The following is a 26,957-nucleotide window of genomic DNA, read 5'->3' as shown; positions in this document are numbered from 1 at the left end:
TCTCTTGAGTTAGCCATGTTTCCGTGAAGCAGAGCACGTTGCAATCCCTGATGTCTCTCTGGAATGCTACCCGTGCTCGGATTTCATCAACCTTATTGTCAAGAGACTGGACATTGGCGAGTAGTATGCTAGGGAGTGGAGCGCGATGTGCCCGTCTCCGAAGCCTGGCCAGGAGACCGCCTCGTTTGCCCCTTTTACGGCGTCGCACAGGGTCGCCGGCTGGGATCAGATCCATTGTATTGGGTGGAAGGGGCAAACACTGGATTCCGTTTCGGGAAAGTCATATTCCTGGTAGGAACGATGATGAGTTGACGTTAATCGTATATTCAGTAGTTCCTCCCGACTGTATGTAATGAAACCTAAGATTACCTGGGGTACCGATGTAAGAAATAACACATAAAAAAACAAAATACTGCATATTTTCCAAGGAACGCGAAGCGAGGCGGCCATCTCGTTTCGGCGCCGGATGTTACATATACTGCTAACTGAACAGTTTTTTCCCCCAGACAGAAAACAAGTGTGTTCATCACAAAGGTAAGAGTAGGGAAATGATCTTCAGACTTCATGAGAGTAAGTTACTTTAAAGGGATGGTTCGGGATTTTGGAAATAAGGCCATTTATCTACTTCCCCAGAGCCAGATGAACTTGTGGATACCATTTTTAAATATCTGTGTCCAGTATGAAGGAACGCCAACTAGCGTCAGCACAATGACTGGAAGTCTATGGGTATCTGATAGCATGTTAGTAGATACCCATAGACTTCCAGTCATTGTGGGACCCAAGGAATTAAACAAAATTACCCTTACCATAGTTCAATAGCAACTTTTTAATCAGTGGTGTAAAGTACTTAAGTAAAAATACTTTAAAGTACTGAAGTAGTTTTTTGGGGTCTGTACTTTACTATTTATATTTTCCAACTTTTACTTCACTACATTCTTAAAGAAAATATTGTACTTTTTACCCAATACATTTTCCCTGACACCCAAAAGAACTCGTTTCATGTTGAATGCTTAGCAGAACAGGACAATGGTCCAATTCAAGCACTTATCAAGAGGTCATCCTACTTCTTCTGATCTGATGGACTCACTAAACACATGCTTATTTTGTAAACAATGTCAGAGTGTTGGAGTGTGCCCCTGGCTATCCGTAAATTAAAACAAGAAAAATGGTGTCGCCTGGTTTGCTTAATATATTCAATTTGAAATGATTAATTCTTTCACGTTTGATATTTAAGTATATTTAAGAAATTACATTTACTTTTGATACTGAAGTATATTTAAAAACCAAGTATTTTTACTCAAGTAGTATTTTACTGGGTGACTTTCACTTGAGTCATTTTCTATTAAGGTATTTTTACTCAAGTATGACAATGGTACTTTTTCCACAACTGTTTTTAATGCACTTTTACATTTCTAACTCAGTAATGGTGAACTACCAACAATCTGTTTCATGGAACTGCAGTCACTCATGTACTGTAGTCACGCATGTACTGTATACTGGAACCATAAATTCATGAAACTTTCACTGAAAAAAAAACAACCTGTTTTAACCAATATCAGCAACACAGGAAAAAAAAATATCACACAGAAACAGGTGTTAATTCAAATTGTACCAGATTGTCAGGCTATAAATAGAGAAGTCACATGTTGTGTTTATCTATCCCACAGAGCACACATTCATGCCCCTTGGTCCACCAGAAGGAACTAGCTAATATATCAGACTGGGAAAAAAACCATTAAATATATTAGACATATCCACACACACACAAGGATGCAAAGGGCACATGATGTTACTAAACACGTGCCTTCCAAAGCTCATCAGTAATAGAAAAAGTGTTGCACTACTATAAGTAAGGCTACTTTCACTGTGAAGGTACAGTAACAGCTGAGCAAACACAAACATCTTCCTCTGCAGTGCAAACTATCAAGCAGTCTGTCTTAATAATGCCTGTTCCATTACTTTGAACTTTGTACTCAGGACAAAGTACAGTTATTCAGTCACAGTCATGGGGGCAGCAGTTAGCCTAGCGGTTAAGAGTGTAGGACCTGTAACCAAAACGTCACTGGTTCAAATCCCAGGGCAGACTAGGTGAAAAACATCTGTCCATGTGACCTTGAGCAAGTCATTTAACCCTCATTGTTCCTGTAAGTCACTCTGGATAATGTAAATATCCATTCCATTGGAAAGCAGATAGTTAGGTGGCACAAGAACACACATGCTTATTTTTTATAGAATTTTTGGATCAGGGCATAAAACATGGACGAGTGGAGGGGAACTGCAATGCTTGTAAAACAAAAACCAGCAAGAGCATTTGCCCCATAGAGGATTTTGCAGTTGCCATAAGACACCTTGGACAGGAAGACACTGGTAATCTTCAGAAAGCTGTTAGAAGTGACCTGGCAGTTTAAAACACAGACAAGGCGTGACAGACAAAGTGAGAAACCTCAGTTCTACAGACAAAAACATCACTAATCCCATAACGTGAAAAAGAGACCACTAGAGCCCTTAAATCCACTCATCTGTGGAAGTCAATGTGCATTCAGCTACAAAGCATGTTCCTTGAGTTCCCGGTATCACAGCGTGTTTATTTATAGATGTTCTTCTTTCTCGGTTGTATAAACAAACTATGCATGCAAGTAGCTAAGCCTTTACAGCGAGCTATTTCAGTGCGGATATGACCAAATAAGGAACACAAACAAGGTGGTTGGAAGAAACTAGTAGACATGTTGGATGGAGTGTGAAACAATGTTTTGGCAACATCTCTATAGGGGTAATATTTTTGGTGCAGTCTCGCTAGTTGGTGTAGCAGCTAGTTAACAAAAGGAGGCATGATGGACACCTCTCCCCTCAGGATGTTGGCTGTCTAGCACTATTGTTTCAAGGCAGAAAGCTCCAATGGCAATTCTCCTGGCAGAAAAAGAGAAGTCCTTCCTCCAAAGGGTTCAAAGGCTCTTGTTGGTACAGTTTAAGCTTCTCATGACAATTATGTTATCAATATGGCTTTGACCATTATAACCACTCAAATAGCAACAGTATAGCACGAGTACGGCATATCTTCAACGTATGTATATTCCAGCTTCATTTGATATCCCATCACCACTTGTGTCCAAAAGCTTGTGTTTTGAAGGTTGTTGTATGCAAGCAGGTGCAGGTTACCCTCCTCAACCCTGCTAAAAAAAAAAAAAAAGTCCCTTAGGCGTAGATCTGCCCAGGGCGCGTGTTGTCCCCAAGCCGGTCCTGGCTGGGCTGGTGCTTGGTGTCGTTGGACTTCACGGCGCTGGCATAATCATAGATCCCTACCTCCAGGTTCTTAGCCTTCAGGGCTGCAGTATGCAGTTTCTCCAGAAAGTCAGGCATACCTATGAGTGAGGAGGGCAAAAGCTGATGACCAGGATAACATACAACCACAGGGCAAATCACACTCATGGCAGTGGAGACTGCAGACCTCAATTACCTACTTTTTTCCTTTTAAAGGGTTTGATTGAATACTCTAACCCAAGGTGACTCTCCATCCAGATAAAAGTAAATCAGACCAAGAAGCAAAGCAGTGAGCTACAATACCAGCAGATCAAGTTGTGGATCATGCTGAAGAATCAGCCAATAACTGTAGCCCAGCTACCGCAGGCAACAACCCCCCAAAAATATCCCTCTCCATTGAGTTAGGTCAATATAATAGTTTTGCATAGTCAGTGGCTGCATTTGATGGAAAGATCACTGTGAATTGATGGTTCCTTTCGTGCCCTACTGCCCTTCAGTGAAGCACTTCTGCTGTGTCGCTTCAAAGAAATATCTGACTATGTAAGGACAGTACGCACATTTACTATGAACAGATGGCTGTCCTTTTGAATAAGGAAGGCTGTTCCTGTAAAATCCCATATCTTTTGTTTGATATTCTAACAATTACTACATCCAGTTTACACTTGGGGATAATCATTAAGCTCAGTGAAGAGAAACCAGGAGTATGAGGACTCACCACTGGACACCATCCAGCTCACACAGTAGCGGGGAAAGGCGGTCTGAGGGTCGTCGCTGTAGGTCAGAAGGTAGTTAAAGCCATTCTGTGGGTCAGGACGACATGACAAGGTCAGATACTGTAATCTAACATGCACACAACAAGCATAGAACAAAAAGCATACGTCACTATAGGGTAAGATTATCTGTTGTCTTGTGATAGCCTCTGTATTCACCTCATCAAAGGACTTGTGAGGGCGAATGACCATCTTGGACTGGTATGAGTGGACTCTGACATAGTCCTGAGTTTCTGGGACTCCAGGATGCTGAACTGCTCTAAATGACACAAAGAAAAGGGAGAAAAAGGGAGAAGAGGGAGAGTAAAAAAAATAAATAAAAAATAATAAGATTCCAAGCATCTGAGTGGGGAAAAAAAGTGATACAAAATTACCTCACATTTGTATTTAAATATAACTATTTTACATGAAGTCAGCCCTCACCTGGAGATCAGGACCATCAGATTATTCTCCACATCAACATTGTAGCGACGCACATAAACATAGTCCCTCGAGTACATGGGATACTGTGGGAAGATAATCCAACAAATCAAAAATACAATATAAAATGTAGGATACAACTACATGTTGCCATCTGTGACCTACGACACAGCCCTTAAATCAGGGAAACATTGCTTCTGCTTCATAAAATACTGCAGCAGTTCCCAAGCTACGAGTCATGACCCCATGTGGGGTCCCCTGATATATAAATGCATTCACGGGAGAATTTCCAAAGAATTTCTGAAAAATTCTGAAAAAATCCTGTCAAAAGTTTGGACACACCTACTCATTCAAGGGTTTTTCTTTATGTGTACTATTTTCTACATTGTAGAATAATAGTGAAGATATCAAAACTAGGAAATAACACATGGAATCATGTAGTAACCAAAAAAGTAGTTTTGATTCAAAAATATATTTGATTGGTCTATTTGAGATTCTTCAAAGTAGCCACCCTTTGCCTTGATGACAGCTTAGCACAGTCTTGGCATTCTCTCAACCAGCTTCATGAGGTAGTCACCTGGAATGCATTTCAATTAACAGGTGTGCCTTGTTAATAGTACATTTTTGGAATTTCTTTCCTTTTTAATGCATTTGAGCCACGCAGTTGTGTTGTGACAAAGTAGGGGTGGTGTACAGAAGATGGTCTAACCAAATAGGGCAAGTCCATATTATAGCAAGAACAGCTCAAATAAGCAAAGAAAAACGACATTCCATCATTACTTTAAGACATGGTCAGTCATTCCAGAAAATTTCAAGAACTTTGAAAGTTTTCAAGTGCAGTCGCAAAAACCAAGCGCTATGATGAAACTGGCTCTCATGAGGACCGCCACAGGAAAGGAAGACCCAGAATAACATCTGCAGAGTGAAGGAAAAGCAGCCAACAAGTGCTCAGCATATGTGGGAACTGAGCATTAATGCCATGTTCAAAACAACTGGGAATGGTCATCTAACTCGGAAATCCAACTCGCAAACTTGGGCCTCTTTCTAGAGCTCTGACCTAAAGATCACTGACGTCATGATTTGACCTCGTATTTTTCAAAGCTCCCAGTTGTTTTGAAAGCACCATAAAACTCCTGGTAGCCTACCCTTCACCAGCTCATATCTGTGTGAAACTGGATTCAGTGCTCTCTTTTGCATTAAAATCAAATATCAATCCAGGTTGTCTCCCGGGTGGCGCAGTGGTCTAGGGCACTGCATCGCAGTGCTAGCTGCGCCACCAGAGTCTCTGGGTTCGCGCCCAGGCTCTGTCGCAGCCGGCCGCAACCGGGAGATCTGTGGGGCGACGCACAATTGGCATAGCGTCGTCCGGGTTAGGGAGGGTTTGGCCGGTAGGGAGGGTTTGGCCGGTAGGGATATCCTTGTCTCAGTATGTAAAATTTTTTTTAATAAAATGTATGCACTCTACTGTAAGTCGCTCTGGATAAGAGCGTCTGCTCTTGGCCGGTAGGGATATCCTTGTCTCAGTATGTAAAAAAAAAAATGTAATAAAATGTATGTAAGTCGCTCTGGATAAGAGCGTCTGCTAAATGACTAAAATGTAAATGTTAATGTAATGGATGTGACAGCAGAGATGACGTGAGCACTGTCAACCACCTCCCTGACTTTGAGAAGCTCAGGTGCGACATGCATCAAGCCACACCCATCTCATTAGTGGTGGTGAGATAATGTCAGACTATGTCTCCTAATTTGCTATTGACTGTAATAGCCCCACATAAAAAAATATATGATGGTAAGTTGACAGTACAAATCAGAAATACTGTTAGAATGTTTTCAATTGACTGCCATAGCCCCAAATAAAAAGTAAACATTGGCTGTTAATTACATTTATTTTACTTTGGTGGAGAACACAAGACTTTCTAGATATCAAAATGGGGTCGTGGGACAAAATAGTTCGGGAACTCCTGCAATACTGTCTGCTTGCAAGTATCTGTAATAATCAAATTGAGAGCATCATGAGCAAGGCAAGAACATGAAGCACTCACAACAGTCAACAAATGTTACTTTGTAACATCAGAGAGAAACCACTGAGGCATATCATAAGTGCATGACTTTGATGATAAGCATGAGTTCTGCATTTTTAGTGTGCGAGTTGGCAGGGGAAACTTACAGGGAAACGTGTGGCCCAGTGCACAACCTCTGAGCCTGTGTTGACGTCCCAGTCCACCACCTCCAGCTTGAGAACCAGAGCATCCCACGTCTTCCTGTACTCCGTGTCCAACTGGGGCAAAGGGCAGAGCATGAGACAAGAGAGGAGCAGAGGCGTAATATAGCACGTACATACAACACCTAGAGCTACATACTTGCACAAAAACCTTACACTCCACCAAGTGCAGTTTGGTAAATAGACAACAACAAGAGCTAAATAGGGACATAGACACTCAAGAGGAGCGTATGAACATACAGGGAATCTGGTGCTGAATCCACACAAGTCACACCACAAATTTTTCTACAGGTTCATTAAAAGCACTAAGTTTCCTCTTGCACACAAATGTGTTTTTTTTTTGCATTAAATTAATTAAGCAATTTAGACAGTTAGCATAAAGGAAACTAGCTTAGTACCTGGACATTGAAGAACTGTCGGGGGGTGACGTCGTTATAAGAACCCAAAACTGAAAAGATGAGGGAAAGGGGTCTTAATGATGACACCAGGGATGTCCGACAAAAGAAAAATCTTCGACCATGGTCTACCATTGTTCTTTCGAACAATCGGTTGGTCAATTTTTAAAACGTGTATTTTCCCATATATAGACACATCCTATGTGTTTTAATCAAATCAACTACACTGCAGTCGGAAAGTATTCAGACCACTTGACTTTTCCCACATTTTGTTACTTTACAGGCTTATTCTAAAATTAAAGTTGTTTTTTCCACCCTCATCAATCTACATACAATAGCCAATAATGACAAAGCAAAAACAGGCTTTGAAATTTTTGCAAATGTAGAAAAAAATACTAAATTGAAAATATCACATTTACATTAGTATTCAGACCCTTTACTCAGTAGTTTGTTGAAGCACCTTTGGCAGCGACTACAGCCTTGAGTCTTCTTGGGTATGACGCTACAAGCTTGGCACTCCTGTATTTGAGGAGTGTCCCATTCTTCTCTGCAGATCCTCTCAAGCGCTGTCAGGTTGGATGGGGAGTGTCGCTGCACATCTATTTTTAGGTCTCTCGATCGGGTTCAAGTCTGGGCTCTGGCTGGGCCACTCAAGGACATTCAGTGACTTGTCCCGAAGCCACTCCTGCATTGTCTTGGTGGTTGCTTAGGGTCGTTGTCCTGTTGGAATGTGAACCTTTGCCCCAGTCCGAGGTCCTGAGCACTCTGGAGCAGTTTTTCATCAAGGATCTCTGTACTTTGCTCCGTTCATCTTTGTCTTGATCCTGACTAGTGTCCCAGTCCCTGCCGCTGAAAAACATCCCCACAGCATGATGCTGCCACCACCATGCTTCACCGTAGGGATGGTGCCAGGTTTCCTCCAGACGTGATGCTTGGCATTCAGGCCAAAGAGTTGAATCTTGGTTTCATCAGACCAGAGAATATTGTTTCTCATGGAGTCCTTTAGGTGCCTTTTGGCAAACTCCAAGCGGCTGTCATGTGCCTTTTACTGAGCTTGATTGGTGGAGTGCTGCAGAGATGGGAGAATATTCCAGAAGGACAACCATCTCCACAGAGGAACTCTGGAGCTCTGTCAGAGTGACAATCAGGTTCTTGGTCACCTCCCTGACAAAGGCCCTTCTCCTCCGATTGCAGTTTAGCCGGGCGGCCAGCTCTAGGATAAGTCTTGGTGGTTACAAACTTCTTCCATTTTAGAAAGATGGAGCCCACTGTTCTTGGGGACCTTCAATGCTGCAGAAATGTTTTGGTACCCTTCCCCAGATCCTGTCTCGGACCTCTACGAACAATTCCTTTGACTTCATGGCTTGGTTTTTTCTCTGGCACGTACTTTTAACTGTAGGACCTTATATAAACAGGTGTTTGTCTTTCCAAATCATGTCCAATCAATTAAGTTATTTTACTGAAATCCCTAATTTGTTTAGTTAAAACATTCCCTATTCCCTCAACCCTTGCTCTCTTTCCATGACACATGTATGCATTGCATGCACGAGACCAATAGGGCCTGACCTACAGCATATCATAATCACATCAATGAATTGGTTACAGCAAATTCTGAACACTAGGTTAAAGAAGACTGGAGGTATTGCTCGCCTGAGGTAGAATACCTCATGATAAGCTGTAGACCACACTATCTATATTATTCGTAGCCATCTATTCACCACCACAACCCGATGCTGGCACTAAGACCACACTCAACGAGCTGTATAAGGCCATAAGCAAACAAGAAAATGCTCATCCAGAAGCGGCACTATTAGTGGTTGGGAACTTTAATGCAGGCAAACTTAAATTAATTTTACCTAATTTCAACCAGCATATGAAAAAAACAAAATAAATAACTCTAGACCACCTTTCCTCCACACACAGACAAAGCTCTCCCTCGCCCACCATTTGGCAAATCTGACCATAATTCTATCCTCCTGATTCCGGCTTACAAGCAAAAACTAAAGCAGGAAGTACCAGTGACTCGCTCAATACGGAAGTGGTCAGATGACGCGGATGCTACGGGACTGTTTTGCTAGCACAGCCTGGAATATGTTCCGGGATTCATCCAATGGCATTAAGGAGTACACCACCTCAGTCACCGACTTCATCAATAAGAGCATCGACGATGACGTCCCCACAGTGACCGTACGTACAGTTCCCAACCAGAAGCCATGTACTACAGGCAACATCCTCAACGAGCTATAGGCTAGAGCTGAAGCTTTCAATGAGCGGGACACTAATCCTGATGCTTATAAGAAATCCCGCCATACCCTCTTACGAACCATCAAATAGGCAAAGCGTCAATACAGGATTAAGATTGAATCCTACTACACCGGCTACACGAAACTATTACGGACTAAAAAGGGAATCCCAGCCACGAGCTGCTCAGCGACACGAGCCTACCAGATGAGCCAAATGCCTTTTATGCTCGCTTCGAGATAAACAACACTGATGCATGCATGAGAGCACCAGCTGTTCATGACAACTGTGTGATCACGCTCTCTGTAGCTGATCTGAGCAAGACCTTAAAACAGGTCAACATTCACAAAGCCGCTGGGGCAGACGGATTACCAGGACATGTACTCAGAGCATGCGTGGACCAACTGGCAAGTGTCTTCACTGACATGTTCAACCTCTATGACCAAATTTGTAATACTTACATAAACAGACCACCATAGTTCCTGTGACCAAGAAAGTGAAGGTAACCTGCTTAAATGATTACCGCCCATAGCACTCAAGTCAGTAGCTATGAAGTGCTTTGAAAGGCTGGTCATGCCTCACAACACCATCATGCCAGAAACCCTAGACCCACTCCAATTCGCATACTGCCCTAACAGATCCACAGATGACTCCATCTCAATCGCACTCCACACTGCCCTTTCTCACCTGGACAAAAGGAACACCTATGTGAGAATGCTGTTCATTGACTACAGCTCAGCTTTCAACACCATAGCACCAATAAAGCTCATTGCTAAAAGAAGGACCCTGGAACTAAACACCTCCCTCTACAACTGAATACTGGACTTCCTGACGGGCCACCCCCCCAGGTGGTAAGGGTAGGCAACAACACATCTGCCACACTGATCCTCAACACTGGGGCCCCTCACGGGTGTGTGCTTAGTCCCCTCCTGTACTCCCTGTTCACCCACACCTGCATGGCCAAACACGACTCCAACACCATGATTAAGTTTGCTGAGGAATCAACAGTGGTAGGCCTGATCACCGAGGGGGAAACCTATAGGGAGGAGGTCAGAGACCTGGCAGTGTGCCAGGACAACAACCTCTCCCTCAATGTGGGGAAGACAAAGGAGCTGATCGTGGACTACAGGAAAAAGGAGGGCCGAACAGGCCCCCATTAACATCAACGGGGCTGCAGTGGAGCAGGTTGAGAGCTTCCAGTTCCTTGGTGTCCACATCCCCAACAAACTATCATGGTCAAATACACCAAGACAGTCGTGAAGAAGGCACGACAACACCTTTTCCCCCCCCAGGAGACTGAAAAGATTTGTCATGGGTCCTCAAAAAGTTACATTGCTGCACCATCGAGAGGATCCTGACCGGTTGCATCACCGCCTGGTATGGCAACTGCTCAGCATCTGATCGTAAGGCGCTACAGAGGGTAGTGTGTACGGCCCAGTACATCACTGGCGCCAAGCTTCCTGACATCCAGGACCTATATACTAGGCGGTGTCAGAGGAAGGCCCCAAAAAATGTCAAATACTCCAGGTCACCCAAGTCCTAGACTGTTCTCTCTACTACCGCAAGGCAAGCGGTACCGGAATGCCAAGTTTAGGACCAAAAGGCTCCTTAACAGCTTCTACCGCCAAGCCATAAGACTGCTGAACAATTAACCCACCCGGACTATTTAAATTGAACCCCCTCCCTCTTTGTTTTTAACACTGCTTCTACTCGCTGTTTATTATCTATGCATAGTCAGTTTACCCCTACCTACATGTACAAATAACCTTGACTAACCTGTACCCCCACACATTGACTCGGTACTGGTACCCCCTGTATATAGCCTCGTTATTGTTACAGTGGGGAGAACAAGTATTTGATACACTGCCGATTTTGCAGGGTTTCCTACTTACAAAGCATGTAGAGGTCTGTAATTTTTATCATAGGTACACTTCAACTGAGAGACACAAAAACAAAAATCCAGAAAATCACATTGTATGATTTTTAAGTAATTAATTTGCATTTTATTGCATGACATAAGTATTTGATCACCTACCAACCAGTAAGAATTMCGGCTCTCACAGACCTGTTAGTTTTTCTTTAAGAAGCCCTCCTGTTCTCCACTCATTACCTGTATTAACTGCACCTGTTAACTCATTACCTGTATAAAAGACACCTGTCCACACACTCAATCAAACAGACTCCAACCTCTCCACAATGGCCAAGACCAGAGAGCTGTGTAAGGACATCGGGGATAAAATTGTAGACCTGCACAAGGCTGGGATGGGCTACAGGACAATAGGCAAGCAGGTAACAACTGTTGGCGCAATTATTAGAAAATGGAAGAAGTTCAAGATGATGGTCAATCACCCTCGGTCTGGGGCTCCATGCAAGATCTAACCTCGTGGGGAATCAATGATCATGAGGAAGGTGAGGGATCAGCCCAGAACTACACGGCAGGACCTGGTCAATGACCTGAAGAGAGCTGGGACCACAGTCTCAAAGAAAACCATTAGTAACACACTACGCCGTCATGGATTGAAATCCTGCAGCGCACGCAAGGTCCCCCTGCTCAAGCCAGCGCATGTCCAGGCCCGTCTGAAGATGGGAGAAGGTCATGTGGTCTGATGAGACAAAAATAGAGCTTTTTGGTCTAAACTCCACTCACCGTGTTTGGAGGAAGAAGGATGAGTACAACCCCAAGAACACCATCCCAACCGTGAAGCATGGAGGTGGAAACATCATTCTTTACAGACTGTCTATTATACACATCTAGATGTGTATAAGAGACAGGGAGTGGCCTAGCCAGTCTCCAGACCTGAACCCAATAGAAAATCTTTGGAGGGAGCTGAAAGTCTGTATAGACCAGCGACAGCCCCGAAACCTGAGAATGTCTGTACGGAGGCTGTCTCTTATACACATCTAGATGTGTATAAGAGACAGGGCCTAGCCAGTCTCCAGACCTGAACCCAATAGAAAATCTTTGGAGGGAGCTGAAAGTCTGTATAGACCAGCGACAGCCCCGAAACCTGAGAATGTCTGTACGGAGGAGTGGGCCAAAATCCCTGCTGCAGTGTGTGCAAACCTGGTCAAGAACTACAGGAAACGTATGATCTCTGTAATTGCAAACAAAGGTTTCTGTACCAAATATTAAGTTCTGCTTTTCTGATGTATCAAATACTTGTCATGCAATAAAATGCAAATTAATTACTTAAAAATCATACAATGTGATTTTCTGGATTTTTGTTTTAGATTCTGTCTCTCACAGTTGAAGTGTACCTATGATAAAAATTACAGACCTCTACATGCTTTGTAAGTAGGAAAACCTGCAAAATCGGCAGTGTATCAAATACTTCTTCTCCCCACTGTATGTACATTTATTGTGTTACTTTGACTAGATTTTTTAAAACTTTAGGTCGTAAATATTTTCTTAACCAACAATGCAGTTTAAGAAACAGAGTTAAGGACTTGTAAGTAAGCATTTCATGGTAAGGTGGTGCCTGTTGTATTCATGGTACCTGTTGTATTCGGCACATGTGACAAATAAAATTTGATTTGATTTGTAACAGCAAAATGGATGCAGATGACGTGACAAACTCTAAATAAGGGAATTTTTACTGGTTGCTCAGGAGGTAAAAGGGGAAATCAGGTGTGGAATAAAATTGACTAGCTGAGGAAAATACTGGAGATTAAGAAAAAGAAGGTAAGGAGCAAGCGCTGTTTGCCAAACAGGTGCTGTTAGATTACAATATAATTTCTCTGACCATTTGGAACAATGTAAACACTAAATAAATAAGCGTACCAGAGAGTCTGTTGTAATGTATGTTTTTAAATCCTTTATTACAGCAAAGACTAAGAAGTTGCATTCATTTGTGAATACAACTTCCGAAATGGAACGGCTTAGGCCTATTTATTGTTTGAATAATTAGCGTAATTTTAAAACAAATGCTTGACTGCATTTCAAATCATGAATGACTTGTATGATATGCGATGACATGAACGAAAAAAGACTGATACAGTAGCCTATAAAAGTATTGAAATATGCCTAAATTACAGTATTAAGACTAAACAGGATGTGCTCTTCGGCATACAGCTCAATGGTGATTATACAAGGCTGCTATACTAAACCTACCAATGATAGCGACATTACTTATTATAATGATCAAAGGAAAAAGGGGGGTTATTATTAACAACATTTCTGACAATTTGGAACAGCGTAAACACTAAATCAATTATAAATAATACCAGAGGCTGGTATAACAAAAAAAAAGTGTAAAGCCTTCATTACAGCATAGCAAAGATGAAAAACTGACGAATTTGTGAAGTTGCTTGTCCAACATGTGGTTGTGTGAGGCTTGGTGCTCACGGAATCAGTAGGCTACTCATTCCAGGGTTATAAAAATAATAATAATAATTCTATATTGTGGAATAATAGTGAAGACATCAAAACAATGAAATAACACATGGAATCATGTAGTAACCAAAACAAGTTAAAAAAATAAAAATAAAAAATAAAAATATTTTATTTTCTTCAAAGTAGCCACCCTTTGCCTTGATGACAGCTTTGCACACTCTTGGCATTCTCTCAACCAGCTTAATGAGGTAGTCACATGGAATGCATTTCAATAAACAGGTGCGCCTTGTTAAAATACATTTGTGGAATTTCTTCCCTTCTTAATGCGTTTGAGCCAATCAGTTGTGTTGTGGCAAGGTAGGGGTGGTTTACAGAAGACAGCCCTATTTGGTAAAAGACAAAGTCCATATTATGGCAAGAACAGCTCAAATAAGCAAAGAGAAACAACAATCCATCATTACTTTAAGACATGGTCAGTCAATCCAGAAAATTTCAAGAACTTTGAAAGTTTCTTCAAGTGCAGACGCAAAAACCATCAGCGCTATGATGAAACTGGCTCTCATGATGACCGCCACAGGAAAGGAAGACCCAGAGTTAACTCTGCTGAAGAGGATAAGTTCACTAGAGTTAATTGCACCTCAGATTGCATCCCAAATAAATGCTTCAGAGTTCAAGTAGCAAACATCTCAACATCAACTGTTCAGAGGAGACTGAATGAATCAGGCTTTCATGGTCAAATTGCTGCAAAGAAACTACTACTACACTACTAAAGGACACCAAGAAGAAGAGACCTGCTTGGGCCAAGAAACCCGAGTAATGGATATGAGACCGGGGAAAATGAGTCAAAATTTGAGATTTCTGCTTCCAACCGCCATGTTTCTGTGAGACGCAGAGTAGGTGAATGGTGTGGTTCCCACCGTGAAGCATGGAGGTAGTGTAATGGTGCTTTGCTGGTGACACTGTCAGTGATAATAAATAAAAAAATTCAAGGCACACTTAACCAGCATGGCTACCTCAGCATTCTGGAGGAAAAAGAGGGATGCTTGCAAGCCGAAGAACACCATCCCAACCATGAAGCACGGGGGTGGCAGCATCATGTTGTGCAAATCAATCCCAGAACAGCAAAGAACCTTGTGAAGATGCTGGAGGAAACAGGTACAAAAGTATCTATATTCACAGTAAAAAGAGTCCTATAGCGACATAACCTGAAAGGCCGCTCAGCAAGGAAGAAGCCACTGCTCCAAAACCGCCATAAAAAAGCCAGACTATGGTTTGCAACTGCAGATGGGGACAAAGATTGTACTTTTTGGAGAAATGTCCTCTGTTCTGATGAAACAAAAATAGAACCGTTTGGCCATAATGACCATCGTTATTTTTGGAGGACAACGGTGTCGCTTGCAAGCCGAAGAACACTATCCCAACCGTGAAGCACGGGGGTGGCAGCATCATGTTGTGGCGGTGCTTTGCTGCAGGAGGGACTGGTGCACTTCACAAAATAGATGGCATCATGAGGTAGGAAAATGTGGATATATTGAAGCAACATCTCAAGACATCAGTCAGGAAGTTAAAGCTTCGGTCGCAAATGGGTCTTCCAAATGGACCAATGACCCCAAGCATACTTCCAAAGTTGTGGCAAAATGGCTTATAGGACAACAAAGTCAAGGTAACTGGAGTGGCCATCACAAAGCCCTGACCTCATCCTATAGAAAAATTTGTGGGCAGAACTGTAAAAGCACGTGGGAGCAAAGGAGGGCCTACAAACCTGATTCAGTTACACCAGCTCTGTCAGAAGGAATGGGCCAAAATTCACCCAACTTATTGGTGGGAAGCTTGTCGAAGGCTACCACGAAACATTTGACCCACGTTAAACAATTTAAAGGCGAATGCTACCAAATACTATTTGAGTGTATGTTAAACTTCTGACCCACTGGGAATGTGATGAAAGAATAAAAAGCTGAAATAAATATTCTTCTCTACTATTATTCTGACATTTCACATTCTTAAAATAAAGTGGTGATCCTAAACTTGGCCTAACAACAGGGAATTTTTTATTGGATTAAATGTCAGGAATTGTGAAAAACTGAGTTTAAATGTATTTGGCTAGGGTATGTAAACTTCCGACTTCAACTGTATAATATGCGCTCATCTCAGTAACTAATCCACCATGCTGCGCCCTAGACTAAAAGCCAATTCATGCTTGACACGAAAATGTGGTAGGAGGCTCCTTATCGAGGGTGTGTGCATTGCAGAGCCTCCAGAGGCATGCAGAAGGCGAAATCGAGCTCCGTACCACATCGCCATGCACCCTCCCTGATTTGGGCGGTATATCCTGTAGAAAAACAAAATCTCACTTCCTTGACAACAGCTCTACACTGCTCCACCAACACACAAGAATATGAATCCCTGACTTCTGCTGAGCCCATATGACCGTACAAGGCTGCCCATGACCAATGCAGACATCGGATTGACCATGCGCGTCCAGCATGCACAATGCACTTTCTTCCCATTCCAGAATGCTGCGTCTGCCGCATCAATTTACTCGTGCACAATAATTTTTTTCATAACTTCATATGTGAAATTGTTGTGGTCTGACCGTTTGAATGATTTACTCAATTACGCACAATTACGAAACCCTCAAATCCACAAACACAAGTCAAACAGTAACCCACCAAATTACCTTTTTATAACCACGCGAAAGCGGAACTCGACCAAAACACCCAACACACACACCACCCGATAAAAATCTAAGATATTTTTCAAACAAGCCCACCAAGAACTCAAAAAACCGATAAATACTTTGAGACAGGACCACACAACAAAAGCCAGATCACACCAGCAACGCACACTTGACCTCGGCACTGATTTTTCTACCAAAATGAATAAAACCCTGTAAATAATAGAAGAGCAAACACAATTTAACAACCACAATACTGAGCTGACCCACATCAAACACCCTTCATCTAAATGAACCTTAAACATATAAAACTACATTACAACCCAAAATCAATTAGCCTCCTCAAAAACTACATAACTTGACAACCCAAATGCTTCCATTACCTGCGTTAAAATAATGGCCCAAAAAACCAACCACAACAATCAAGATAATGGCAGTAACGAAACGAGTAAAAACAGCGGCCCACATACTGTGCCACGTCCAAGAAAGACATCAACGCCGTTTAAGTTCCTTGCTCCAAGCACCACACAATAGACGCATTCATATGCAAAACAAAAGCATGAGCTGGTTATCCTTTCAAATGAACGTACTTCCAACCTATATCACCAAGGTAGAAGCATTTTCAGGATATACGCTAAGAATACTATGTATAAGGCAATCAATATAAGAGACAACTAATATATCTCTCTATACGATTTGTATTTCATATACCTTTGACTATTGGATGTTCTTATAGGCACTTTAGTACTGCCAGTGTAACAGTATAGCTTCCGTCCCTCTCCTCGCTCCTACCTGGGCTCGAACCAGGAACACATCGACAACAGCCACCTTCGAAGCAGTGTTACCCATGCAGAGCAAGGGGAACAACTACTCCAAGTCTCAGAGCGAGTGACGTTTGAAACGCTATTAGCGCGCACCTCGCTAACTAGCTAGCCATTTCACATCAGTTACACCAGCCTAATCTCGGGAGTTGATAGGCTTGAAGTCATAAACAGTGCAATGCTTCATTGCGAATAGCTGCTGGCAAAACGCACAAAATTGCTGTTTGAATGAATGCTTACGAGCCTGCTGGTGCCTACCATCGCTCAGTCAGACTGTTCTATCAAATCATAGACTTAATTATAACATAATAACACAGAAATACGAGCCTTAGGTCATTAATATGGTCAAATCCGGAAACTATCATCTCGAAAACAAAACATTTATTCTTTCAGTGAAATATGGAACCGTTCCGTATTTTTTCTAACGGGTGGCATCCATAAGTCTAAATATTCCTGTTACATTGTACAACCTTCAATGTTACGTCATAATAAAATTCTGCCAAATTAGTTCGCAACGAGCCAGGCGGCACAAACTGTTGCATATACCCTGACTCTGCGTGCAATGAACGCAAGAGAAGTGACACAATTTCACCTGGTTAATATTGCCTGCTAACCTGGATTTCTTTTAGCTAAATATGCAGGTTTAAAAATATATACTTCTGTGTATTGGTTTTAAGACAGGCATTGATGTTTATGGTTAGGTACAGTCGTGCAACGATTGTGCTTTTTTCGCAAATGCGCTTTTGTTAAATCATCCCCCGTTTGGCGAGTTGGCTGTCTTTGTTAGGAAGAAATAGTCTTCACACAGTTCACAAAGAGCCAGACGGCCCAAACTGCTGCATATACCCTGAATCTGTTGCAAGAGATGTGACAAAGAAATTCATGTTAGCAGGCAATATTAACTAAATATGCAGGTTTAAAAATATATACTTGTGTATTGATTTTAAGAAAGGCATTGATGTTTATGGTTAGGTACATGTTGGCGCAACGACAGTCCTTTTTCGCAAATGCGCACCGCATCGATTATATGCAGCACAGGACACGCTAGATAAACTAGTAATATCATCAACCATGTGTAGTTAAACTAGTGATTATGATTGATTGATTGTTTTTTAAGTTTAATGCTTGCTAGCAACTTACCTTGGCTCCTTACTGCATTCGCGTAACAGGCAGGCTCCTCGTGGAGTGCAATGAGAGGCAGGTGGTTAGAGCGTTGGACTAGTTAACCGTAAGGTTGCAAGATTGAATCCCCGAGCTGACGAGGTAAAAATCTGTCGTTATGCCCCTGAACAAGGCAGGTAACCCACCGTTCCTAGGCCATCATTGAAAATAAGAATGTGTTCTTAACTGACTTGCCTAGTTAAATAAAGGTATAAAAATATATATATATAAAAAAAAAAAATAATCGGCGTCCAAATGAAAATTAGGGCAAATTTCAAGTTAAATCGGCCATTCCGATTAATCGGTCGACCTCTAGTACATTTACCGATTGGAAATTCCTATCATTTCCAATCTACAATGTTTGTTTCTTTGGCTACGGTCATTTCTGTTAATACATTCAATATTATTATTCCCGTCTTCCCGTTATCATTGTCGGAGTGGACATTGTTTTCAGAGTGCACAACCTATGCTACACTTGTAAGAAAGAGCTTTTGGTTTATTTCATTCCATTTACAAGTTCTGTCAATTTAGTAATTTTCTTTTGTTTAGTGCGCTCCTGCCAATGTTGAGTTAGGATGCGCATGCTTACAAGTAGGCCTATAGGCTACCTGGCCTGTGCTTAAATGTAGGCATATAGAATGTGCCCATTTTGGGATTGGATAGTATTTCTGAATGGCTTAATGCACCACCACTAATAACCTGTGGAGCTTCTCAAAGTAATGTTTTCTTCACCTCAAACAGCAAGCAAATTAAGTCTGTTTTTACATTAGAGAATTACAATAGAGAATTACAATAGTTCCTCAATGTATTTGAAAATTCTTTCCAGCTCTCTCCCTTTCGATAACCACTCAGCGTGAAAGGGGAAAAATGTCATGCTCTGATTCAGTGGAAACGTCATAAAATCGCCCTACCTGACTACTTCTTACCATTGCTCTTATATTCTATAAGAAGAACAGGAGCTCAAGCAGTAGAAATGTTGAGGTGCCAGTACTGAGCTCCTGCCCAAGTCAAGCACTGCTTCTTATTCCTTGCGCAAATAGCCTACAGCTGTGTGTCCCGAGCTCACTGGTGCAGGAAACTGAGTGCACAGAATATTTTATACAATGTTGGAAGTTCACTAGTACAAGCTTCTGCTGGACCCAAGTTAATAGTTGATACAATGTTTCAAGTTCGTTGCAGACAGGTCATGTGTAGCCAATGTGATTTATAGGATATTTATTTTTAAATCAGGATATATTCTATCTGCAGCCTGCAATGTTTTAATTTCTTGGCTTTATGTAGGCTTTTTTAAAACAGTTGGCAATATATGTTACTTTTTAGGCTTGTTTCATTTCCATTTGGATAGAATTTTGATGAACCACATATTAGAGATATGAAGACGTTATTATAAATTACATTCCACGAAAATGTGCATATGAAAACCATAACTGGCACGCAGATCGGTAGAAATGGTAAGATAAATTGGCATTTGTTGATAAAACGTTTACTGGAGACAGGAGAACAAGTGGAGACATAGGACGAGGTGGATAATTTTATAATAAGGCCGTTTTATTCAAGTGTAAAGATATCAGGCAAAAGCGTGCACGGCCCCTTTCTGTCTGATTCTTATGGAATCGTCGGAGAAGAGAACGCTCTACACAGTACATACAGATTATATAGGCAACTAGCAAAGTAGGTTGATCTTGAAGTCTGGCCTTCCGATTGGTCGATCTGGGTCGTGGGTAATCCTGTTCGGCCTGATRTCGACRWTTCCATTGGCCCTTCCCACAGTTCATTGTCTTAAAGTCTCATCCTTGAGCAGAATGCATGTGCATCTGTTTTAACAGAGTCCTATTCATGGGGGAGGGTTGAGTATGTGGGTCTGTGGTTACTTAACAAGGTACAAAAAGTGGGGGTATAGTGGGGGATGGGTGGATGTTGTGCCAAGTTATAGCTTATGTTGAGAAGTGGTTAAAACAAGTTACCAGTATCTTATACAATTTCTTACACATTCCACATGAGAAAGGTTGCAGACTCCTCGTTTTGCCTATTACCGGCAACTTCAGGAGAGTAATTTCAGAATCTGCACAAGCCAGCAGGAGGAGAATAGTTTGTTCAGGTTGTTTTTTTTCTCTTTTTCTTCTGGTTATCTAGATCTCTGGCTCCCTCGAGGCATGTCTTATTTAAATCAGACGAGTTTCAGTCAACAAAGATGATATTTAATTTTTTCGGTCAACAAGGATATCTTTTTTTTGTCGGGGACAGCCCTAGTGCCATCCCCACGCCCTCCACAGTTCACTCAGACAGGTGTCTTGTACACCATTAGTTTTTGCTACTGCTCGACTATAGAAATCTTGGACAACCAACAGCCTATCGACCAAACAATCGACCAGTCAACTAAATGGGGTCAGCCCTTGATTAAACTCAGACATGTAGATGATGATCATGACAAAAAGAGAAAATTAAAAAGAGTGCAAATCTACATCAAAGGGTTGATGAAACGATGAAAAACCATATACCGTAATTTCTGGACTATTAAGCGCACCTGAATATAAGCCGCACCCACTGAATAAAAAAAAAAAGATGTATTTTGTACATAAATAAGCTGCACATGTCTATAAGCCGCAGGTGCCTACCGGTACATTGAAACAAATGAACTTTACACAGCCTTTAAACGAAACACGGCTTGTAACAAAAATAAATAGGCTTTTAAACGAAACACGGCTTGTAACAAAAATAAATAGGCTTTAACGAAACACGGCTTGTAACAAAAATAAAAAAAATAGCAGTAAACAGTAGCCTACCAAGAAAGTCATTGGTCACTATCTTCCTCCTGTGCACTGAAACCACTGAAGTCATCTCCTTCGGTGTCGGAGTTGAATAGCCTCAGAATTGCTTCATCCGATGTTGGATCGTTTTCATTGTCGCTCTCGTCACTTTCATCCGGAGGCAAATTCCCCGCTGAGCTCATGCTGCCCTCTTCAACACGCAGCAGTTCAGCCTTTCGAAACCCGTTGATGATAGTGGATTTTTTGACAATGCTCCACGCTGTCAGGACCCACTGGCAGACTTGACCATAAGTTGCTCTTCGCATGCGGCCCGTTTTAGTGAAGGATTTCTCCCCACTTGTCATCCAAGCCTTCCCACTGAACGCCACCTTAATGCACGATTTACACTGATGTCGAGTGGCTGCAAATACTTTTGTTGTGCCCCAGGAATCACAGCTGGAATTGAGTTTGTCCTCTTGATGGCTTCTTTCACAGAATCTGTTATGTGGGCCCTCATGCTGTCCAACACGAGCAATGCCTCTTGTTGAAAAATCCTCCCGGTCGCTTGCCGTAACACTCCGTATGCCATTCATCATTAGCCTTCCGTCATCCATCCTTTCTTGTTGACTTTCACAACAATTCCTCTCGGGAATTTTTCTTTTGGCATCGTCATGCGTTTGAAAATCAACATCGGTGGAAGCTTTTCTCCCGATGCCGTGCAGCTCAGAACACAGGTGAAGTGCGTTTTTTCATGCCCAGTTGTTTTCAGCGTGACGGATGATTCGCCTTTCCTGTTGACAGTCCGAGTGAGAGGCAGGTCAAACGTCAGAGGAACCTCATCCATATTTATGATGTCGTGCGGGCCGATGGAATGCTCCGCTATCTTTGCATCAGTGAATTTGCGGAAGTTTGAAACTTTTTCCTCGTAGCTGCTGACACAGACTCGTCCGTACCCTGATGGACAGGCCTTTACGTCTCATAAATCTTAGACACCACGATGGTCCACCTCTAAAATCCTCAAACTTCATTGCGGTGGCGATTGTTTTGGCTTTCAGTCGGATCTGCACAGTTGAAACACCTCGGCCGTCTGCTCTCTGTGTGTTGACCCAGTCTTCAAGCTCATTTTCTAGTTCGGGCCATCTGCTTTTCTTCCCTCTGAAAGCTTTTGTTGTCTTTTTGCACTGAGTCAGTTCCTCACGCTGCTGTTTCCAACGTCTTATCATCAACTCATTAAGGCCAAGCTCCCGTGCAGCAGCTCTATTTCCTTTTCCAACAGCCAGATCGATCGCCTTCAACTTGAAAGCTGCATCATATGCATTTCTCCGTGTCTTTGCCATGATGAGGGTGACAAAATGACTACCGTAATCAGAATGATGGGAAGTTTGAGCGCGCTCGATTTACGTCACACTATGTGACGGTGCTCAGTTTTTTGGCGGCATGAATCTTGTGAAAGCGGGAAAAATCCATAAATTAGCCGCCTCATTGTATAAGCTGCGAGGTTCAAAGCGTGGGAAAAAGTAGCGGCTTATAGTCCGGAATTACGGTAGTCACAAAGGAAAGGTTTACTGCATGTTCTGGGTGTCAAAGATTTGTGACAATGCAGGCTTACCTCTGTATTCACACAAGTGGCTTCCCTCAATTGGCCGCCTCCACACTTTGAAATTCTTCTTCTCCATGACAAGTTCCCAGCCTGTCTCCACCTGCCCTTCAGCCTTCTCTGAGGATGCACTCAGATTCTTCACTGACTCCAAAGCTTGGAGCTCTAGTCCACACCTTTGGAAGTGAGCAGAGTTAGAGTTCTTACCATAACAAGCGACATGTACTGGTGTTGCTGTATATACAGGTTCTAAACACTCAACATGCAAAGCATACTGCCTGCTTTCACATTAAAGGACAAGGTTGAAATAAAGGTAGTCCTTTAAGGTAGTCCATATGTTTCTCATTTAGAGTTGGAAGTAACAGCGTGTCGCTACCTGTGTAGTTCTTCATCTCGGACCTTCTCGTCCTCCCACAGGAAGACACCGGCCAGTGCAGCCACAAGCTTCCCCGTGGAAGCGTGCTTGCTCTGGAGTCGACGCCATATGCTTCCTACCAGGGTCCACCTAGTTCGCTCTGAGTACAGGTTTGCGTTAAGCCCTCCAATCTGATAGGCGCGTCGAAGCCTCTGGCCTGTCACAAAGCTACAATGGTTGGCAAAAAATGATAGCAAGTCTTGCTTCTTATTGTCAGACGCCACTTTTTTACTGGTGCCCACCCCCGATCTCTGGAGCCATGATAACAACAGGCCCATGCGTCTTCTCATCCATGTCGTGGTTTCGGATTTGCCATTGCTCTTGCCAATCCCCTGTCTCACTGTATTACTGCTTTGAAACCTAACAGCACATACACTGATTTCACATAATTTTATAAGCTGCCGTGGTGTAGACTGAAACATTCTGCTGATTGTGCAAGAGTAAGTTCGACCACTAGCAGTGACAGCTAATTAAAGCAACTGCACGCCTATTAGTTAACTTTCCTATCACGCGCGATATCTGTGGTGTATTTGTAACATTTGTTACCAACAATGTCAATTGTAACTCTGTCAGTATTGATGGGAAATTAACTAACTACGAATCATTTATATAACATAAGCAAACACTGCCAAAGATGCAGATTACTCTAACGTTAGGTGGTTATGTTGTTAGCTTAAAGGCCTAAGAGATGACAAAGTATAAAACCAAGTCTCAAACTGTATTTGACATTAGCTTGTTAGCTAAGCTACGCAATTCAAGAGCACGAGACAAGCACCAGCTAACGTACCACCATTGAACCGATGGTATTTGAGTGACAGCAGGCACAATGTACAGTTTATGAATAGTCGTATAAACTACTATTGTTTTTAATAGTCGTCCATTCGGTTCTATTATTAGCTAGCTCACCAATTTAATCGTACTTTCAACTCCGTGCAATAACCAGCATCACGTTTTTCTTACACATCGAAGTCAGTCGACATATTTGTCCCTAGTTACCACAGCCACAAAGTCATAATCATGGCTAAAACCCGCCTATTACTACAATTTATCTTCTTAAAATCTGATTTAAAACCTAACCGTACCCTAACCTTAACCACACTGCTAACCTTATGTTTAATTTTAAAATAAGACCAAAAAGCTCATTTTTGTTCCATACATTTTTAAGATATAGACCTTTTGACTTTGTGGATGTGGTAACTAGTGAGAAGGGATCAAGAGCTTGTTCACGCCAATGGGGTTCAATCCCGTATAGCACTAACCAATAGAGTTCACCCCCCCCCGAGAGTACCCGCCTTATCTGGACAACACAATTCTTATTGGTTACTTATCATTGGGGTGCTATTTCATTTGTAGTAGTTGGTGTCAATCTTTTGATTAGCCACTAGCAGTTAAGTTGGGATCCTGATTTCATTCTGCGGTGAATACAAAAAAGGTGAAATACAAAAATAGGTGAAAAGGAGTCTATATGCTATCCGTGATCCTTGGGACGTCCCTACCCTAAACTACACAAAACAATGGCTGTGTTTGAATACCCATCCTAACCTACTAGTTAATTTTAGTATACTGTAAACGAACGGTATCATTTCAGTTGAGCGTACTAGAGCGCCTGTCTACCAGAAGTTGATGCTTTTGCTAGCTTGTTAGCATAACAAATGACTGGCTAAACATTGTACGATTCCGGGTGTGCTCTGGGTGTAGTAGGATGTCCCTTCGGGTATCTGTACCTATGTATGACATGCGAGGTTAGTAAACATGCTGGAGCTAGAACCTCGTTGTCGTGTGTCCTTATTTTAGATACTACTACACTGGGCATTGGTAAATCCAGAACTTTGTCAGATTGCAAATTCAGAGCGTTTTGCTCTGTGAGCGTTAAGAGCACACTGGATGTTCTGGCCGAGGAGTAAGGTTAATCAGAGCGTTCAACGGCAGTTAAGAACCCAAGCTAACTGGCTAACGTTGGCTAGTTAATTCCAGACACAAATTAAAAAACACCTCACTCTGACCATTTTACTCACCATAGCAGAGCTGGTTAGGCTGTTTTCATGTTATCCAGAGCATTGGTGACTTTAACTGTGCTGCTGGCAACATTTTTTTTTTTTCAGAGGTTTACTGACACCGGCCATATTCAACCGTACGTGAGAGTGCTCTGAAATCGGAGTAGATAGCCAGAATTAACAATGTCCATTGAAAGGCACAACGACTATACCACTTAGCTGTGAATAATCAAGTCAATAAATGTTGGTTAGTTAGCAGATAGTTAATATGCTGCCTGACAAGTTCGATGCATTAGTATCTAACGTTAGGTTAGCTAACATACCGGTACATATTGTTGTAATGCTATTCAGTTCGTAAGGTTAGCGTAGCTAACAAATTGTCAGCCAACGTAACGTAACTTATTTTTAAAGTCATTACTTTATTACATTGCTCAACATTTTCTTAACATTTGTCATTAGTTAGTTCAATGAATTTGTATTCGCTCTCATCAGACTTCGCGGCTGCATATTATCCGCCATTTTCTTCAAATCTGAAACCGTTGTGAAGCCACGCCCATTATCGGAAGAATTGCATTATGGGCCCTAAAAGTACGGAAATAGTGTCATCTGCGTGTATACTTCGTATTTTGGCGAATTTTGTACGACATATGAGAACATTTGGCATACTAACTATATCCATACTATGACCGATAAACATACTATATACTCAATTCACGTCACAAATAGTACGGTTAGTGTGGTTAGTATGAGTATTCGAACACAGCTAATGTTTCAAGTGAGAACTAGGCAGGTCTGATGCTGAAAAAGAAAGGAAATAATTGCCTACATCACCCATATTTTCTTTTTGCAAAAAAGTAGTATGTAGTTCCAGTAGTTAACTATAGCAAAAAAGTAATTAACTCATGAAAACACTACCAAGATTTGAATTTAGTTCAACTATCACCAAGCTATGGCAAAATTTAGTTAAATTACAAGTTGAACTACATAGTTCACTACTCGTACCCCCCAACACTGTTAATGTTAACTTCTTCCAGTGTGAAGTAATTGGTAGCTTGATAAACTATATTTTCATAGTAGCTTCCCCAACACTGAACCTTACCCTAACCTTAACCCTTACCGTAACCATTTTAAACTTCAATGGGATAATGTCAGAGTTGGGACGTCCCAAGGATCCCATGCTAATGCACAGTTGCATTAGCTAGGAAGTAATGCTAAACGAAAAACACAGTACTGTTTGATCACTAAACAAATATTGTCAATGATTTCACTCTACTGCTCTTATGCAATTATGTACACAAGCTATAGGACTTTGGCCATACAAAAGAGAATACGTCTAGGTTCTTATAATATCATACTTTTTTTTGTGAACTAGGGTGAACAGTTATCCTTGATATGAGAGTAGCTAAACTACACTACAAAGGAAAGTAGCTGACTACTTGGAAACAAGTGAGGTGGCTATTGGTTAAGCATAATAATTGTTCATTTTGTGATACAAGCACCACCCTTGGCACAGATAGATTTGTGTATAATTAAAATATTTACATGTTAATAGTTCAGTAGTTCACCCAAATTACATATTGGTCAGACTGTTATGATAAGATCAGACTTGGAAGGCTGGAGAACCATGTTTACAATGGAAAGCAGTAGGGGTAGCACAGATTTTTATTGACATCCCTCTCTGGGAAAGCAGAGGGGAACATTTGACGATGCAAAATGTTTGCAGCATGTGCTATGCTCACATGCTTAAGCTAGTGCAGTGCCAATGTCTTCATCAAATACCATCAGAATCAGTAATGTAGTGGTTAAAAGTAGCTCGGTAAACGCTGGTTGTCATTCAATGTGAATAAGGTACAGGGATGCAAACTGGTGAGGGTCCAAAAAGGTGCATTCAATTAGAACATTTTCAGCGA

The 26,957-nt window shown here is 41.9% G+C and overlaps 1 protein-coding gene across 1 annotated transcript; it reads right to left on the bottom strand.

Moving 5' to 3' along the window:
- Positions 1 to 918: 918 nt before the first annotated feature.
- On the bottom strand, positions 919 to 26,206 carry LOC111961516 (stAR-related lipid transfer protein 7, mitochondrial). The gene is made up of 9 exons (XM_023983847.2): positions 25,371 to 26,206; positions 23,015 to 25,199; positions 22,651 to 22,814; positions 7,068 to 7,117; positions 6,616 to 6,726; positions 4,452 to 4,534; positions 4,188 to 4,287; positions 3,974 to 4,058; positions 919 to 3,359 (listed from the first exon to the last, which is right to left on the bottom strand). The coding sequence occupies exons 2-9, from the start codon at positions 23,473 to 23,475 to the stop codon at positions 3,193 to 3,195; spliced, it is 1,221 nt and encodes a 406-aa protein (XP_023839615.1). The 5' UTR covers positions 23,476 to 25,199; positions 25,371 to 26,206; the 3' UTR covers positions 919 to 3,192.
- Between the last annotated feature and the right edge of the window lie 751 nt (positions 26,207 to 26,957).

The sequence above is a fragment of the Salvelinus sp. IW2-2015 genome, linkage group LG4q.1:29 (assembly GCF_002910315.2).
Source record: "Salvelinus sp. IW2-2015 linkage group LG4q.1:29, ASM291031v2, whole genome shotgun sequence".
Classification (NCBI taxonomy): domain Eukaryota; kingdom Metazoa; phylum Chordata; class Actinopteri; order Salmoniformes; family Salmonidae; genus Salvelinus; species Salvelinus sp. IW2-2015.
The sequence above is the reverse complement of the archived record's forward strand: the minus strand, read 5'-3'. Positions and strand labels throughout refer to the sequence as shown.